The 16,386-nt window shown below is 52.4% G+C and overlaps 1 protein-coding gene across 3 annotated transcripts in view; it reads left to right on the top strand.

Moving 5' to 3' along the window:
* Positions 1-16,386, top strand: part of SEPTIN9 (septin 9) — a 144,806-nt gene that overhangs the window by 37,281 nt on the left and 91,139 nt on the right. Inside the window, exon 1 of one of the 3 annotated variants that reach the window (XM_074888847.1) lies at positions 2,211-2,822. The exons of 1 other annotated variant lie outside the window; for it this stretch is intronic. In XM_074888847.1, coding sequence (XP_074744948.1) covers positions 2,801-2,822 — 22 coding nt within the window. In that variant the 5' untranslated portion in view covers positions 2,211-2,800. Of the gene's footprint in view, positions 1-2,210; positions 2,823-2,949; positions 3,282-16,386 lie in introns of those variants that run through there. One more of the 3 variants, XM_074888844.1, reaches the window with a different exon arrangement.

Below are 16,386 nucleotides of genomic sequence, written 5' to 3'. Positions count from 1 at the left end.
TCCTCATGGCTTTGCCAAAAGACAGCCCTTGGGAGGCCTTGAACCCTGAGAAGAGAGCCCCAGCCAGGGGAGAGTCTTCTCTGTCCCTTTCCCAAACCCTGGATGTGCTTGACTTCCCGCCCAACCCTTTCAGAAGTAGCATTAGAAAATGCAATATATATTATCTTTCTCTAGATAGACTTGTACAATGCACAGACAAGCAAATGTCCATTTAAACAGGCATGCAGCGAGTGTCTCAAAAACCAAGGAGGGTGGAGGACCCCCAGCACTGTAACATGCAGGTTGCTGGAACCTGCCTTTGAAAGGAGCAAACCCCTGTGCTGGCATCATGGGCATGGCATGGCCAAGCACCCCCCCTCTCAAACACAGACACCCCAGTGCCACTGCTACCTGCGGCAGGGTGAGCACTGCTTCAAATGGAGACACACAATGGCACCTTTAAAGTGAATCCACTAAAATTTGCTTGAGGACTTGGAAGTTTGAATGAGAGCATCTACCTGGAGGTTTTAAGAATTTAAAGCTCAGTTGCATTAATCATCATTTAGATTCACTTCCTGAGTGCCTCATGGTGATCTGCCCTGTGAGAAATGATGTCTTTGCTTTGTCCCTCCTAATCGCCTGGGTCTTGATGGGTTAAAGTCTACAGGCTGAAATATGTGAGCTGCCCCCATCCCTTCTTCCTTTCCATTCACCTTCTTCCTTTCTTGGTACTTCCCCCGAGCTTTTCCCTTCCTCTCCAGTGTAAGGAGCTTGGCAATAAAAGCTGCTCTGTGGAGGCAGAGTGGATTTCGTGCTGCATGGGGCTGTGCAGCTCCCCCGTGTCCTTGCTTTGTGTTCAGCACCTTCGAGGTCTTGGGCAGGAAACGTGGTTTCAGACTGTTCATGGGAAAACATTGCTTATTGTCCCCTCTCTAAGGCACTGGCAGCAGGAACATGCAGAGCTTTAATAGCAAATAGTGAATGAACAGGAATTTGGGAAGGAATATAAACCTCCCTGCCCAGGGAATAACCTGCTGGGGATTAGAGAGAAACTTCCCTAAGGAATGGCCCGTCCTGGGGCTGCCTCCCACCAGCATTCCGCTGTCTGTTGTGCTGTCTGGGGGTGCTGGACTGACCCCACCACTTGGCGTTGGGCGTGTTCCTCCCTCTGGTTTGGTGACAGCGATACTCCGTCAGCTGCTCTGTGGGGAAGCACACAGTCTCGAAAAGCTGGAGGTCCAGGTTGTCCAAAGGCCCCAGCGGTGCGTGTAACCTGAAGTTTGTTCATCCAGCCAGGAAACAATTTGTCCTTCTGCTCGTGTTATGGGGGGAAGGTGCCAGGCTCTGTCAGAGCTATCGCCCTTGTGATTTTTCCATGTGAACTGTGACCATTTGGGGGCGAAAAATGTTGTGTGTATGGTGCTGAGCATACAAGGGTCCTGCCAGGACACCTGGCCTTCTCTGCTGGCATCTGCCACCCTTCCTCCGGGCTGTGGGGCCTGTCTGGGTGGTTTGCCAACTCTGGGGACAGAGCCTGTGCCTTCACATCTGGCTGGGTGACTCAGGCTCCACGTTATCAATAGGAATTGGTGGCGGATGACACGGGAGGGTCGTGTGGGGCAGTTTGGGCAGCGCTGTGCCCGCAGGCAGCGCAGGCACCATCTCAGCGGAGGTGGTTGTGCCGCGTCCTTGCTGCCTGCCCTGGCCGATGGCCAAGTGGAAGTTTCTGAGTGGGCCAGCCCATCGCTGCAGCCACCCATCCCTCCATCCTGGCTGGGGGAGGAGGATCTGGTCACGGGCTCCACAGGGCTGCTCCACTCCCTCTGCACCCCTGTGCTCTGCCCAGGCATCATGGGCCAGGAAAACTGCTCTTAAATCCCACCTCTGCTCCCCCGTGGGACCAAGGAGAAGACCAAGAACTTCTGCCCAGGGTAGAGACTTTCACTATCGCTTTTGGGCTGGCTGCAGAAATCCTCCCCTTGTTGCCGCTCTGCAGTGGGAAGGAAGGCAAAGTGGGGGCTCGGTGCCAGGGCCGGCGGCGAAGCTCTCCGGCGGGTTGCACAGGGCGAGTAAACATGTGCAGCGCTCGGGTCCTGCCTGGTAGCAGCAGCAGCAGCCCATGATGCTGTGCTTGGAATGAAGTCAGCCTTCATCAGCTGAATAGTTTATGCATGAATCGAAACTTCAGACCTGGCAGGGTGGGGAACGCGCAGGATCTGCGCTCTTTTAAAATGCTAGAGCCAAAGAAGGAGGAGGGGATAGAGGAAATAGCAGGAAAATAAGACTGGGGAAGCGAGGAGAGATTTGAGAAGCTGGATGAGTTTTTCGCTCTGTTATTGCAAGGAGCCAAGTTCCTTAAGCATCTCCTGGTGGATATTAAGAGGGAGCTGTGGAGGCTGGAGCGTTCCCCTGGACACTCACATGCTGTAGCTTTAAGACTGTTTTACAGAGGACTCGGGATTTCCAGTTTTCCTGCGCCTGGTGGAGTATTTCAGGGAGTTACGGGATTTTTTGGGTCATGCACCCCTTTTTTCTTTTTTCTTCTTCCTTTCTCTTCCTCTCTTACTCTTCCTTTTCATTTCAAAGAGACAAAGCTACTTCAGTTTGGAGCACAAACATATGATCAGCACATGGAAATGTGGTAATTTGGATGCATTCATGATTGCAACAGATTGAAGAAATTAGACCAGACAAAGAGCTTTTTTTGGAAGAGGAGGAGGAGGAGGCAAGGCAAGGAGGGAGGGAGAGTGGGGGAAAGAAGGGGACGCCACCGAAAAAAGGGACGGCCGTGACACGCGGATGCTAAATATATCCTGTAGTAATGGAGAGGGACCGGATTTCAGGTAGGTTATTGATCTTTTAATATGTTATATTCTGCCTCTGCCCTCCTACCTTTCCAGCAGCTTCTGCGCTTTAAGAAGAGAAACCGCCACTCTCTGGGTGGATTTCAGCCCATTCCTTTATTTATTTCTTTTTTTGCAATGCTTCCTTTCTGCATTTCTTTTTTTTTTTTTTTTTTTTTTTTTTTTTTCTTTTCCCCATCCTCCTGAGCCCTCCAGACAGAAGGTGGTTCCAGCAGAAGCCGTAGGGGGGGTGGGGGGTGAGGGGGGAAGTGAAGGGGAAAAAAGAAACTGCTTTCTAGGTCTGGATTTCATTTGAGTCTCTCTCTCCCCCCCCTCTGCTCCCATGTGCCGCACGGCGCGGGGGGATGAATGCTGAGCCTGTTAGCTCAGAGCTGCGAGCCGGGAAGAGGGAGGAAAATAGCCGAGCTCTTGGCATGGAGACGCGTTTCTGCTCTGAAGGTTGGCTCCTGAGTTTGTGTGTGTGCGTGTGTGTGTGTTGTGGTTCAGCTTTCTGTGCTTGCCAAAGTATCTTCCCCCGGCTTTTGCCCTCCCATCCTGCCTGCCTGGCCGGGCAGGAGCTGCCTGTGTGTCCGTGGCTGTTGCCTGCGCAGTGCCGGAGTTGGTGGCCGGTGACCCGGTGTGTGCTACACCTTGCTGGCCATGCGTGGGGGGGATGGAGGGGGGTGAGCGGAGAAATGAATAACTCCATTTAATTCCCCAGCTTCCCTGCAAATCCCGCCTAATGGTGCATGTCTGAGTGGTTCCAAAACTGCTCCTGGGTACGTTGAGCTGTTGGGGAGCGGTGTTGCAGTGAGCTGCTGTGGGATGGCCACGACTGTGACCATTTGCTTCTAGCAGCAGGGAGAAGGGACAGGCAGCTTGGTGTCACCTATGAGGCTCACTCCCTGCATGCGTGAGCAGGATGGCCAGGATCAAAGAGGGGAAAGCGAGGGAGGGTGTCTGTGCCAAAGTTGGCAGAGCCAGTGTGCTGCAGCCCAGTGGTGGGTCTCCCTCCTCCTGCCCCCCATGGCACGGTGCAGCTCACCCTCCTCCAGCATGGCAGCCCCAGGGAGGCACGAGGCCCAGGGAGGCCTTTTCTCCTGGGCGTTCCCAGCCGGCTGCTGGGCATCGGTGCTGGGAGGGAAACCACAGGGATGAGAGGAAACGCTCAAGCCAGGGTGGAGCGAAACTGTGGCCAGAGAAAGCTGCTCCCATGGCTGGCCCATACCAGAGCCACTGGGCCCCGTCCGGGGACGTGCAGAGAGCACCCAGTGCCCCTGGATGAGGACTTACCTGCAGGAGCACCCTCCGTTCCCCACTGCCTGTGGAGAGTGCGGATGGCACCGTCTTGTCCCTCTCCATCTCTCTTGCTTGTGCTTTCTCCTCTGGTTTGAGCCACTTCAAAGCATTCCTGAGAGCTGCTCATAACTCAGAGCCTGGTGGGTGTTTCAGCGGCCCGGGGCTGTGGGCTGGATAGCCTCTGCTGCTGTGTGCAGGCCTCTGCTAGGCAGGGATGGTTTGGTCCCACTGTGGTTTGGCCTTTCACATCTCCTGTTACATCCTCAGTGCAGCGCTGGGCCCCTTCCCTCCACACAGAGGTGGTGGGGGGCTCTGCAACGGGTCGCTGGTGAGAAAGAGGACTCCCTAGTGATGTGATCGTGATCCATGGCTCTTTGTTCCAGAAAAGCATCCAAGGTGGGTTTCTCTCAGCCTTGAGCTGCGCATTGTGTTCAGCTGCTGTGAGGAGCAGAGCCGTTGTGCCCGGGCTGGCTGTCACCCGCTCCCCAGGCGTGCAGCACCTGGGGACCCCGTGAACAGGAAGACCCCAGGCTAGTGTCTTTGTGCAGAGGTGGAAGAGCTCTTGCTAACCCAGGAGCACGTTTGGAAAGTGCTGATGTCCGAGTGTGTACGTGTTTCACTGACCTCTGCTGGAACCAGCTTTTCTGGGGGTGGTTCAGCTGGGGCTGAGCTGCAGGCAGGGAGGCAGGCAGCAGGCAGGGCACGTGGGTGTGCTCGGTGGCCTGGACCAGGCAGCAGTAAGCGTGGTGTGTGCCTTCCCCTAAGGTGGTTGTGCCCAGGGGCTTGGTGTGGGATGATGAACCCATGGCTGCTCTGCACTCACTCAAGCACGAGTGGGTTGGGTGCTGTGTGGGACCCCAGAGCCGTGTGGGCCATCTCCGTAGTGTTTCTGATATGTGACTCCAGCATGAAATATGGGATGGGGGAATAGATGGGCCAAAGACCTGATCTCGGGTCTTCTCCGTGGGTCCCTGCTTGGAGGGGTCAGCGCAGGCAGGGAAAGCTGCTCCACTGGGGCAGTGCTGGAGGAAACGCTAAATCCTTGTGTGGGGACAGAGGAAAACCATGCTCAAGAAGATTCTGGGCACAAAAATGACGATATGACCAGGTCACGCTGTTGGCTCCCAGGTCCGTGGCGCAGCGTGGATTCTCAGGGCCAGCTGCTCGGCTCTCACTGGTCCTGCTGCTGCGGCTGCGCTGGCCGATGTGCTCCGAGGGTCTCGCGGGGCTGCAGGCTGCGGCACTGCTGCACTGGGGTAGGAGAGGAGCTGGGGGCAGAGCTCAGCCTGCCCCGGGCTCTCCTGCTGCGGCCGTGCAGGCAGCGCTCCCGGCACGGGCAGCGGGACAGACAGGGCTCTGGTTTTAGTGACTAACCGAAAGATGACTCAGATGAAAGAAGATCTGTGCAGTGCTGGGGGCCACGTCCCCGTCACTGTTCTGGCCCTAAACATGCTTTTCATTAATACTCTGCTGTGGGTGGGAATAGCTGACTCCTAAGCTGAGCGTGGGGCTGCCGGATGGGGCGAGGGCACCCCAGGGTGGGTGGGAATTAGGCCTGGCCTATTCTTTGAGGGCTGTTTTCCCAGAGCTGCTGGAGCTCAGCATGTCCCACGGGGTCTCCTCTGCCCAGGCAGAGCTCAGGCTTTGCACAGAGCAGTGTCCCCGATCCAGGATGCCGTCTCTGAGAATGACAGGCACCTCATGCTTCAGGGGAAGGCATCGAAGGTGCGAGGTGATGCTGTAGGTCTGCATGCCAGCTCCAGGGCAGTGAGGGTCTTCCCCAGTCTCCGTAACAAGGTACCGGTTTCAGGTGGTGCCTGTGGGTGCTGGTGTAAGAAACACAATCTCATATAACCTGCTAGTCCCTTTTAATCTGGCTAAACCATCTCTCACACGTTTCTGCAAGCTAATACTGCATGAAAAGGCTTACCTCTAAACTAATTTGTTTCCAGGCATCCTTCTCCAATGGTTTTGGTGCCTAGGAGCTGTGGTCTGGGGCTGCTGTGTTCCTCACATCTGCCCCCTTCTCTCTGCCTTGCCAGATTGCTTTGGTGGCAGCGGCCTGGAGATGGCTCTCCTGTCTTTCCCTAGCAGATGGCTCTTTTGACTAGTCCAGATCTTTGTACAAAGCCTTAATTGTTACCGAGGTGGGGCCTCTTACCTCTTCTTAAAAGAAAAGGAAGGGCCTGCAGCACCCTGAACAACGGGGTTTTCATTCCTGTGATGATGGGGTGACAGGATGGGTGCAACTGTGATGGGAAAGGAGATCTGATCTCCCAGGTAAATTATTCATGTCACTTCTGAAATTGCACTGTGAAAACTCATTTTAAGAGTTAACAAATGATGATGAGTAGGTGATTGTAACACCTGACTGCAATGAGTGGCATGTCTTAGGCAGGGCCCAGCAGCAGGCAGCTGGGAGTGCTGTAGGTGCCTGCAATATGCTGAACTCCAGAAAGAAGGATGAGCTGTTTATTAACCCATTGGTGATCATTCGTAATCTTTCAGTTACATATCCACTATGGATATGCTTGTGCGTGCATATTCGTACAGAGTTTAACATGGTTTTATACATCATACTACGTACCTAAATGTTTCGAGCAGCAAGGAGACAGGTCCTGTTTGCAGCGTGCGGCTTGCAGAGGTTCTGCAGGCATCAGTGCTCAGACTAAATGCAGCAAGACAGAGCATCTTCAGTGGTCCTCAGAGCCACCTGGGAAGCACCACGTGCCTGGACTCAGCAGCAGGAAAGGAAAGTAGCAACCCTGTATGTGAATGCTGGAGGTGTGAAGGGTTTTTGGGAGGGAATGTGCTTGTTTCTTCATTTTTTTAATAGAAGTTAATCTTTAAAATCCATGTAGCAGGGCAGAGGGGTTGGGGTTGCTTCTGATCACTCTGTCTTTTCTGTCTCGGGTGTCTTGGTGTCCCTGCTGTTCCTAGGAAATGGCACATAAAAGCCTGACATATTTCTTTTTAGTGGTCTTCTCACAGCTATACACCTTCTTTTACCAGACATTTTTCTTTTTCATCTGGCTTGCAGCATGTCACACACATGGGACACTGGATCATGCATTTACAGTCTGGATGGTTCTACCTCCTGTTAGATCCCACTGCATTCATCAAGCTCTGGCACTCAGGGAGACCTTCCTGTCTGTCCTGCCTTTGCTGGTGGCTGTTGGTCAGTCCTTAGCCCTCCCTTCTGCTGTCAGTGTCCCACGGCTGGCTCGTGTCCCTGCCTGGTGCTGACCCCTGTGGCTTGCTGCAGCGTGCCATGCCCTGTCCCCTGAGGCAGTGGGCTTGCGTGCAATGCACTGTAAAAACTACCTGCAGCTTTTTTCACCCGCGTTTCTTGTTCAAGCATTTACCTTCATCCTAGTTGTTCTGTAGTAACCTGTTGTGAGTGTGGGTTTTGGCTCATTTAATAGTAGGTCCATGCAGGCCCTCTCTCAGGGAAGGGTTTGGGTTTCACAAGGCTGTGAAGCTGCCTCTGCAGAGGTTTGTGTTTGCAGCGTGCTCTGTGCTGCTCCCAGCCTGCTCTTGGCTGCCTGCTCCTGCCTGGCCAGCGGATGCATTCCCGCAGTTGTCTGAGGCATGTCAAGGTATGAAGCATAATCCATTTCCTGATGTCTGCTCTTAAATCTGCTGGAGTTTCTACTCATCTCCATTAAATACAATCCCGTTGTGGGGCACAACTTGTCTCTCACCTGACAGCACAGGTAACTCTTCTCGACACCGCTCTGTTGAACTTGGCTAACCCCGGGGCAGGAGCTCCTTTGCTGCCTGCCCTCCTGCCTTGTGCTTTGCTGGATGACTCGGAGCCTCCCAGCAGAGCGATTCCCATGCTGCTGGGGTGAGGGAGGACATTTCTCATGCAAGTCAGGGCGCTTCCAAGGTCCAGCATACCATAATGCTGAGTAGGAGCAAGTACGTAGTTAGGGAAGTATGTCTGGGTCAACACATGTCTTCTGTTGCCTTAATGATCTCAGAAGCACAATATCTATGTCCTGTTGGCTTCTCCATGCGGTACTTGCAGCTGTAACTAATGGACAGAATAATTTGTTAGAGAGCAGTGATGCCTCATGCCGTGAGCGCTGTGGTTGGGCTCAGGGCTCTGAGCCGGCCCCTGGCATCCTGCGGGCAGTAGGGAGGGTCAGTGAGTCCCATTTTAGGAGCAGTCTTATACCTGAGAACATTTAGGTGAAATTTCTTGCTCTGCCCCAAATTTTCTGTAAGTCTTTGGGAAAAGGCATTTGTGCCCCCATTACCTTTGATTTTTGGGTAAGAATCCGGTGTTTGGGTCTCTGTGCTGAAGCTCTCTGTAGGTGAAGGAGGGATCGCAGCAGTGCCTGCCTGCGTGGGGGAGCTCAGAAGTGCAGTTGGAAACTCGAAGCTGTTCTGACACTGCAGCAAAGGGAGTCGTGAGGCTCTAAAACAGATGTGTGCATGGGATCTGAAGCTGTTCCACCCCGACTACTAGTGCTTGATGGCTACTCTGAGCAGCTGATGGAGACAGCATCCCTCACATACACGCTTAACCAATGTCCATGGACAGTGACCCCTTTACACTGAGTTTCTTGGGCTATGCCCACTGCTGCTTCCCAACAGCTCTGTTTGCAAGGGCAGCTTCCTTCCTAAGCACCAACACTGAAAATTAATTTCCCCGTGGTCATCTCTGAGTGGGATACAGCACAGTCTCTGCCTCTCCTCTAGCACTTCAGGCTGCTGCTGTTCTATTTATTTGTCCTGTGCTAGCACCCGGGCACCGCATCCCCGGCACAGGCAGACTGTGAGCCCTTGCTGCTGGATGGAGCTGCTGTTTGAGTGGCAGTTGAAGTGAAATAGCCCTTCAGTGTAATGTTCAAAAGAGCAATGGGATGCTGATGCCAAGAGTGTTGTTAGAGACTTATAAACAGCTCTGTTTTGTGGCTTGGGGAGAATGGGTATGATTTTACAGGTGAATAAAATGGATTAGTTTTACAAGCAATAATCACGCAATAAACCTGAAAGTGCATTTTTTCATAGAATCATAGAACAGCCCAGGTTGGAAGGGACTTCAGAAGATCACTTGGGCCAGCCTTTCGTGGGAAAGGGAGCCTAGATGAGATTGTCTAGCACCACGTCCAATTACATCTTGAAAACCTCCAGCAATGGGAACTCTACTCTGTCCCTGGAGAGGTTGTTCCAGTGATTGATTGTTTTCACTGTAAAAAATGTCTGTCTTGTATTAAAATGGCGATTTTTAATTTTTTTCCTTGGCCTGGTCCACGTCCATGTGAAGTTGTTGCTACATAAACAGGTATTAATTTTGTGATTACATCATTAACAGATACCTTATAAACTAAAGCAGTCATTCTTGGAGCACATTCTGGTTTCTGGGTGAAACCAATTTGGAAACTGATAAGCATGATTGCTTGGTTGCAGGATCTGTGGGGGAGCCTGCATTAGCTCTACAACATCTCCAGGTTGCAGTTTTAACCACGAACTGGCAGGAAGGTTGTAGCTTGAGGCTCTGGAAATAAAGGTTTGTTTGCATTTCACTCCTGGCTGGCAGATTTGGAAAATTAAACTGTATCATCAAGACAACCAAGTTTGATCTCTGGCACGCTGGAGCAGAGGAATACCTGTATTTTGGTTCTTTTGTTGTCTGAAATGTTGATTCTTCAGAATGTCATTGGGTTTGGAGAAGTGGGGCAAGGCACAGAAATGTGGGCACCCTCTGATGTGACTGCTAATAAAGGTATTGGTCCATATATTCAGAAATTACTCTCTCCCTGACTCCCCCCATGCTGGGCTCTCCCTCTGTGGCTTCCCAGCATGGGGCAGCATCTGTACGTGCCTGTGGCACCCCTGTCCTGGCAGCCCACCCTCTGCCAGCTGGCGCTGCTTGCCTGCATGTAACGCTCTCTCCTTTCCTTCCCCATGAGTGCAGAACATGGTGTTTTTTTATTAATTTCAGATGCTTTTTCTTTTCAGGGCTATGTGCTTCAAGTTCTTGGTCATGTTGCTGGAACAGGGGCTTTGGTGATGTAGGAAAGACTTTGCTGATGAGGAGGGAGGTTGACATTGCAGGTTTTGGAGCTGAGGGCACGTGCTTGGTGGCTGCTAGACGTTTTCTGAGCACCTGATCCCTTGCCATGACAGGGAGCACCAGCCCTGCCCAGTGTACACGGGATGGAGGGACTCACAGTGGCTGAGCACAAAGCCAGAGCCTTTGTCAAGGGCAGTGTGTGCTTTGAGTCCATCTGGGTGGTATAGGGAGACAGATGAAAAGAGTTAAAATCCTGAATGCTTGGCAGGAGTGCTTGCTTTGAGGGACACCTAGGAAGCTGGAAGGCAGCTCCTGGGAAGTCAAGTGATGTGAAATTACAGGTTGGGAAGCCTTGGTCAGGACTTGGAGCCAGGCTTTGATCCCAGGGCCCATTTCTGCTTTACCATCAGACTGGTCAGAGCAGCCGCGTTGGGTAGAACGTGAGCTACAGCAAGTCATGGGCTCCCTCCATTTTGCTGTCTCTGAGATGTTTGCTTGGACTTTGAGGCTTGGGCAGGTCTCTATTTGAGATCAGGGGAACAGCCTGGTCCTGTGTGAGGGTCTGTATCTCTGCACCTTCCACAGAAGCACCTAGTGCTGACCAGTCCGTGAGCTGTTGTACCAGCTGGTCCCTGGCTCTACCCAGTCTATAAGCAAAGAACTTTCAAGAGCTTCTGATCTAAGCAGGGCTGCACACACAGAGCATTGTACTGCTAGTATCTGGCCTGGTGGGAATCCTGGCTTGGGAGGTTTGTCCCAGACCATGGTGGTGCTTCCTCCCACCCAGGAGTGTTTTGTGTGGACTGCTCTGTTACTGATGTTGCTGTGACAGTGCTGTAGGGACCCCAGCTCTGGTCAGAGTTTTTGGGTAATGACTGCTGTGAGTGTACATGAAGACAAGGTGCTGATGACTTGTACAGAGACAGAGTGAATTGCCTGGGGCTGTGCAAGTGATCAGCATCAGATGTCCCACTTCCCCGTCCAGAGACCTGTTTCCTTGACTACACCACCTGCAAAGGAGAGAGAGAAGAGGCTTTTAAAACTGCTTTAACTGACCTTTGCAAACCTATACCCTGTAAACTCCTTGCTGCTTTTTTAGCCCATGTGTGGAGGGGATCCCTGTGTAAGAAGCATCTTAGCTGGCTTCACTAACCACCTGAATGCCTCCAAGAAATATGTACCTTCCTGGGCCAGGTGGCTGAGGTCCCTGAACTGACCTTGTAAGATCCCAGAGGGAGTCGTCCTGCATTTCAAGTGAGGTTAGCAGCAGCTGTATCCCAGCAGCCTTGGTCACTGGTTTCCAGTGGGCTAAGGGTGGATATCATCATCCCCAGAGGCTTCAGTCTTACATCTCTGAGTCTTTCACTCCCAGTGACTCAGCACCATCCCCAGGCCTGCTTCAGGGCTGGGAATGGGGTGCCCGTGGGGCTGACCTGCTGCCAGCAGCTGTGGGACCCCCAGTCCTGAGGAGGGGGCTGGGATGTGCAGCCATGGGAAGTGGCCATGCTGGGCCGTGCACTGTGCTCCTGCACGCCAAAGGCTGCTGCGGAGTTGGGGGGGGGGGGGGTGTGTGACCCCTGGCATTGACTGTGCTGGATGCTGCTTCTTTCCCCCCCAAAGCCCGGCCCAGGGGGGCTGCCAGTGCTGTTAGGTGGTGGTGTCGGTGTAGCTGTCTCTTCCCAGCCGGCTGCCGGGGCTGGGGGGGGCTGCGGGGCTGCCGGCCTCCCCCTGCCCCAAACCTCCATCGCGGTCGCATCGCTGATCCCAGCCCCGGCGGTTGGGGGTCCCCCGGGAGCTCCCTGCACCCACCAGCCTGACCCGCACCTCCAGAAGCAGGCATGGGTCTGCAGTTCTGTTGGGCTGTAAAAAGGCAAATACTGCTGAGGATTGCAGCAGAGGATAGTGAGTTCTGTTATATGCATATATGGAGGGATTTTATTCAGCGAAAATAGATATTTCTCACTGCATTTCCAAAAGCATCTGGGTGCCCCTCTCCTGAACAGATGCACTTCTTGGCACAGCTTTTATTTATCAGTGAGTTGGGATTTAAGCTGCACCGGGAGGGGATGATCTTGTGGCAATTAGAAGCTGGGCTGTTGGAGTCCTTTTCCTGCTCTTCCACTAAATTGCTTTGTATCCTTGCGTAAATCATTTAACACGTGTGCTTTAACTTCCTATATGGAAAATGAGGTAGATACTTTCCGCTTTTCAGAGGCGATTCAGAATCCTCTGCTAGACAGCTGTGAGGGATTTGTCATGATAAAGCTGGGAATTTGACCCCTTTGAGATGCCGGCACCCCAGTGCAGGGCTGGGATGAGGCTCCCTACAGGGTGGAGGCAATGGCTGCTGCTAATCTGAGGTGTGGGGCTGGGGAGTAACTGAACATCAGGCTGGAGACACAAATTGTTCTCACTGGTTCCATTTCTGCCAGGGAGCATGGGCCAAAGAAGAATAATATGGGATTTATTCCTGGGCCGTGACATCTATCCCTCAGTCACCACAGGCATGGAAAGTGCAGGCAGAGCTTTGTCGGGAGGGACTCTGGTGCTGAGCGGTACAAAATCACCTGCCAGTGCCATGTTCACAGCTAGAGCACCACCAAACACCAGCTTATGTGTCTCTTCTCTGCTCCACTCTCCATCAAGAGCCATCTGACTCTCCTCCATTCCTGGGGAGATGGAAGGACATGTAAACCCACTCGTCCTTCCCTGCTGTCTTCTGTTGGTGAACATTGCCCCCTCCCCCTGGAGATGATGATCTTCTGGTATGGGCCTGCCATTTCCCCCAGTTTGTCCCCGATTCCCCCTGCCCAACCCTGAAGCATTTAGCGATTTTGCTTTATTGCTTTCCATCTCCCCTGTGGCTTCTCTTGTCTCCATGAGGTCAATGGGACTTGGAGTGACAAGGCTGGAACTGCCACTCCAGAAATGCTCAATAGGAGGGCTTGTGTTTAAATAAATGTTCACTGATTTATCAGGATAGAGGCAAAGCAGACAACCTTTAGAGCAGGTGAACCGTTGAGACAGGAAGGGGTGGTCTTCAGCACCTAAAATATTAACCATTTCTTTCCTCTCACATTCTTCACTCCATTCAAGTGGAGAACTGATCAAACCCAACTTCAGCTGCCTAAAAAAGGGCTGGTTGACATCTGTATTGAGAGCTGCTCTCTGGTGAAGGGGGCCCTGTTGGAAACTGCCATGGTTGGTGAGCAGTTGGTTGTGTTTTGGGGTGTTTTTTTCCCAGAAAATATGAAAAATTCCCAGTGGGTGGAGAGGGAAAGTGAACTGTGGAAATTGTGTGTCTCATGCTCTCGGTTGAAACACACCCTGGGGAAGGCATATCCTCCATAAGAGGAACAGCAGTATTGGCCATGAACCAGGAAACCTTTCCCTCCCCGCTCCCCTGTGCAGCAAGAGCTAAGGGCTGTAGGCAGCGTTTCCATCCAGAAGGGCAGTTCCTGGTTCCTCTTCTCATACCTCTTCACCGCTTGGGACACCCACTGGAGTGGCCTGTTTAAGTGCAGGTTGTGCTCTGGGGTTCTCTCCTTTGCTCATCAGTTTTTTCCAGCAGACTGGTGTTACTGGTGGTGCTGGTCTCTGTACTCGGGCTATTCGCTGTTTGTGCTGTGAGAACATGGGGAATGTTTCTGGATCTCGAGTAATGCCCTTGGCGTGGGCTGAGGTACGTGGTTTGGATGCCTGCTCCCAGCCTTACTCCAAAATGACACAGCGGGACGTATGTCATGGCATTGGTCCTCACTTGACAGAGATACACATGTGCACCCAGGGATGTACAGAAGCTGGGGTGCTAAAATTGGCCTTTTATCTCATAGTTGATCCCCACATTAGTTAAGGCTCACCTCTGGTGTCCTCTGCTCACTTCTGTTGCTGCTCCACAGCCCCCTGGCCATCTCGAGGCTACTGAGAGAGTGGGCCCTTTGTCTGCAGCTGGAGAGGAAACTTCATCTTGCCCTGTACAAAGGCGAGAAGGTGACAGGCAGTGGCACAGGGGACTGAGGGGCAGAGGAAGGGGATGTGCAATAGCGGGCAATGCAGAGGTGGCTTAGTCGTAGGGGCTGAAGGGCTGTGAGGCAACTGCATGGATGGGAGTGCTGCAGACCTGGGGGAAGAAAAGATGGAGTATGTTGGAGAAAAGGACCAGAGAGGCAGGAGGAGGGGTATTGGGAGGGCTTTGCAGCAGCAGGGGCGGGGACTCAGTCTGAGCTCTTCCTTCTTGGCTTGATGCCTTCCTCCCCCTCCTCTCACTGTATATGGCGTTTCCTCAGGCCAGCAGAGATCCAGACCCCGCTCCACCTCTGATAAAGCTCAGGCTTGCCTGCTCGCCCAAGCTTTGCTCATCTGCCAGACCCTGTGCATAGCAAGAAGAGGTTTGTTTTGCTACTGGTTACCCGCAGAGTGATGTAGGTCCCTCTGTGAATCTAAACAACGGGCAGACAGCATGGCCCCTAGTTTTCTGCCTTGAAAGGGTTGAAGTAGCCACCAAAACTGAACAGCTTACTCCTTTTCTTTGATAAACTCCCTCTTGTACAAGGCCGTGTGTTTTCTCGGTGACCGCCAGCGCCCTGTTTCTGGTGGGAGCCCCTCTGTGCCCTGGCAGCAGTGAGCCTTGCACAACATAAATCATGGGAAATCCGGTTCTGTCGGACGCACTGTTCAAAGGCACCTTGGTTGTGCTCAGGACGTTCTGCTGACAGATTTTCCCATGAAATAAAAAGTGCTAGCTGTTGACATACAAATGCATCTGAAGTGTAAGCTTTGACCGTCAAATTTAACTGCTGCTGGCTTAAAGTCCAGAGGGCAGGGCGGTGTAAAACCAAGGATAACTTTAGGGGGCAGAAGTTGTCTGAACTTTAGCAGAAGTTCACGTTGTGTTTTGAGTTGAAATTCATGTTGCTGCTTCTCCCAGCTACGATACCTGTGTCCCTTCAGGAGCCGGTGCACGGTCCCACATGGCTGGGAAAGGCAGGCAGAAGCAGGACTGTTCCCTAATTGCCTCTGGCCATCTGGGAGAAGCTGCTTGAGTTAATTGAACTGTCTCTCATGCTTCCTTCTCTGCTTAAACAGTAAATAGGAATTGCATTAAACCATGTAGGCCAGCAGTGTCTGTGGGATGTATAATGTGGTAATATGTGTGAGGATGACTAAGATGGTGCATGAGGCTTGGGCATCACCTCCATCGGAAGCCCATGTACCTCTGCCTGGCCGAGATCCTCAGCTCCCGGTGGCTGTCACCTGTTTTCCTCTGATTGCTTTAGATCTTGGCTCCCAGGTCCCTGACTTGCCTCTTCATTGCCTTTTGGATGGTTTAAGTATTTTTCTTGTCTTTAGGAAAGTGAATTTGTGTCAAGGGCTGCCAGTATCTGTAAAGCTGCTTCAGAAAGGCAGACTGCTGCTCACAAATCAGATTTTTTAAAGCAGATGTCAGAGCCATCATCAAAATAGCCCATCAAAAATAGCCTCTTCATAGCCTTCTCATTCGTATTGCATGGACTTAAATAATAAAGCCAGGGTGGTTTTCAGTCCTTTTCCTGGCTTGGAAAAGAAACTGCTTTTAAAAAAACCAAACAACAACAAACCTGGTGTTTTCCAGCAGAGATGCAGAATTTGCTCTGTGGGGAGCTGCTCTCTCTCAGGAAGCGCTGGAAGTGGCCATTTGGATTTAATGCCTCGCTCATCAGCTGTATCTGTTGTGAACAGGAACATCTTACACTGCAAGGAGTTTGCTGTTTTCCATTAAATAGGAAGTTGCCCTTTTAGTATTAAGAGTTAAGGGCAGATTCTCAACTGACGTGGGCTGTCAGAGCTCCACCAACTCCAGCAGCTGAAAGTGTATTCCCTCGCAATCCTGCTGCGCTTGGCGTTTTCCTGGGGTTATATAAACATCCCTGTTTTATAGATGGGGCCAGGACATGCGATCTGCAAATTGCTGACAGTCCCTTGCGAGATGCAGAGCTGCACCAGAAGCTTCGGCAGCCCCATGATGTTGAGGAGGGATGGGAGCCACCTCGGGCAGAGCAAAGCCCTTGGGATCCCGCTGCAGGGTGTGTGCTGTGGCTTCGGGTCAGCCCAGCGCCTGCCGCTGCTGAAGTTGTTGGGAGCTGATTCAGACATAAGAGGCTCAAGCCAACAGGGCTGGGGTACCTGCACAACAAAGGACATCTCGGGCTCCACCTGAAGCCTCTGACCTCCCTGTGCCTTCCTAATCCCCTCTTGCAG

Source organism: Strix uralensis, chromosome 19, assembly GCF_047716275.1.
Source record: "Strix uralensis isolate ZFMK-TIS-50842 chromosome 19, bStrUra1, whole genome shotgun sequence".
NCBI classification, from domain to species: domain Eukaryota; kingdom Metazoa; phylum Chordata; class Aves; order Strigiformes; family Strigidae; genus Strix; species Strix uralensis.
This window is presented reverse-complemented; position numbering and strand designations above follow the sequence as displayed.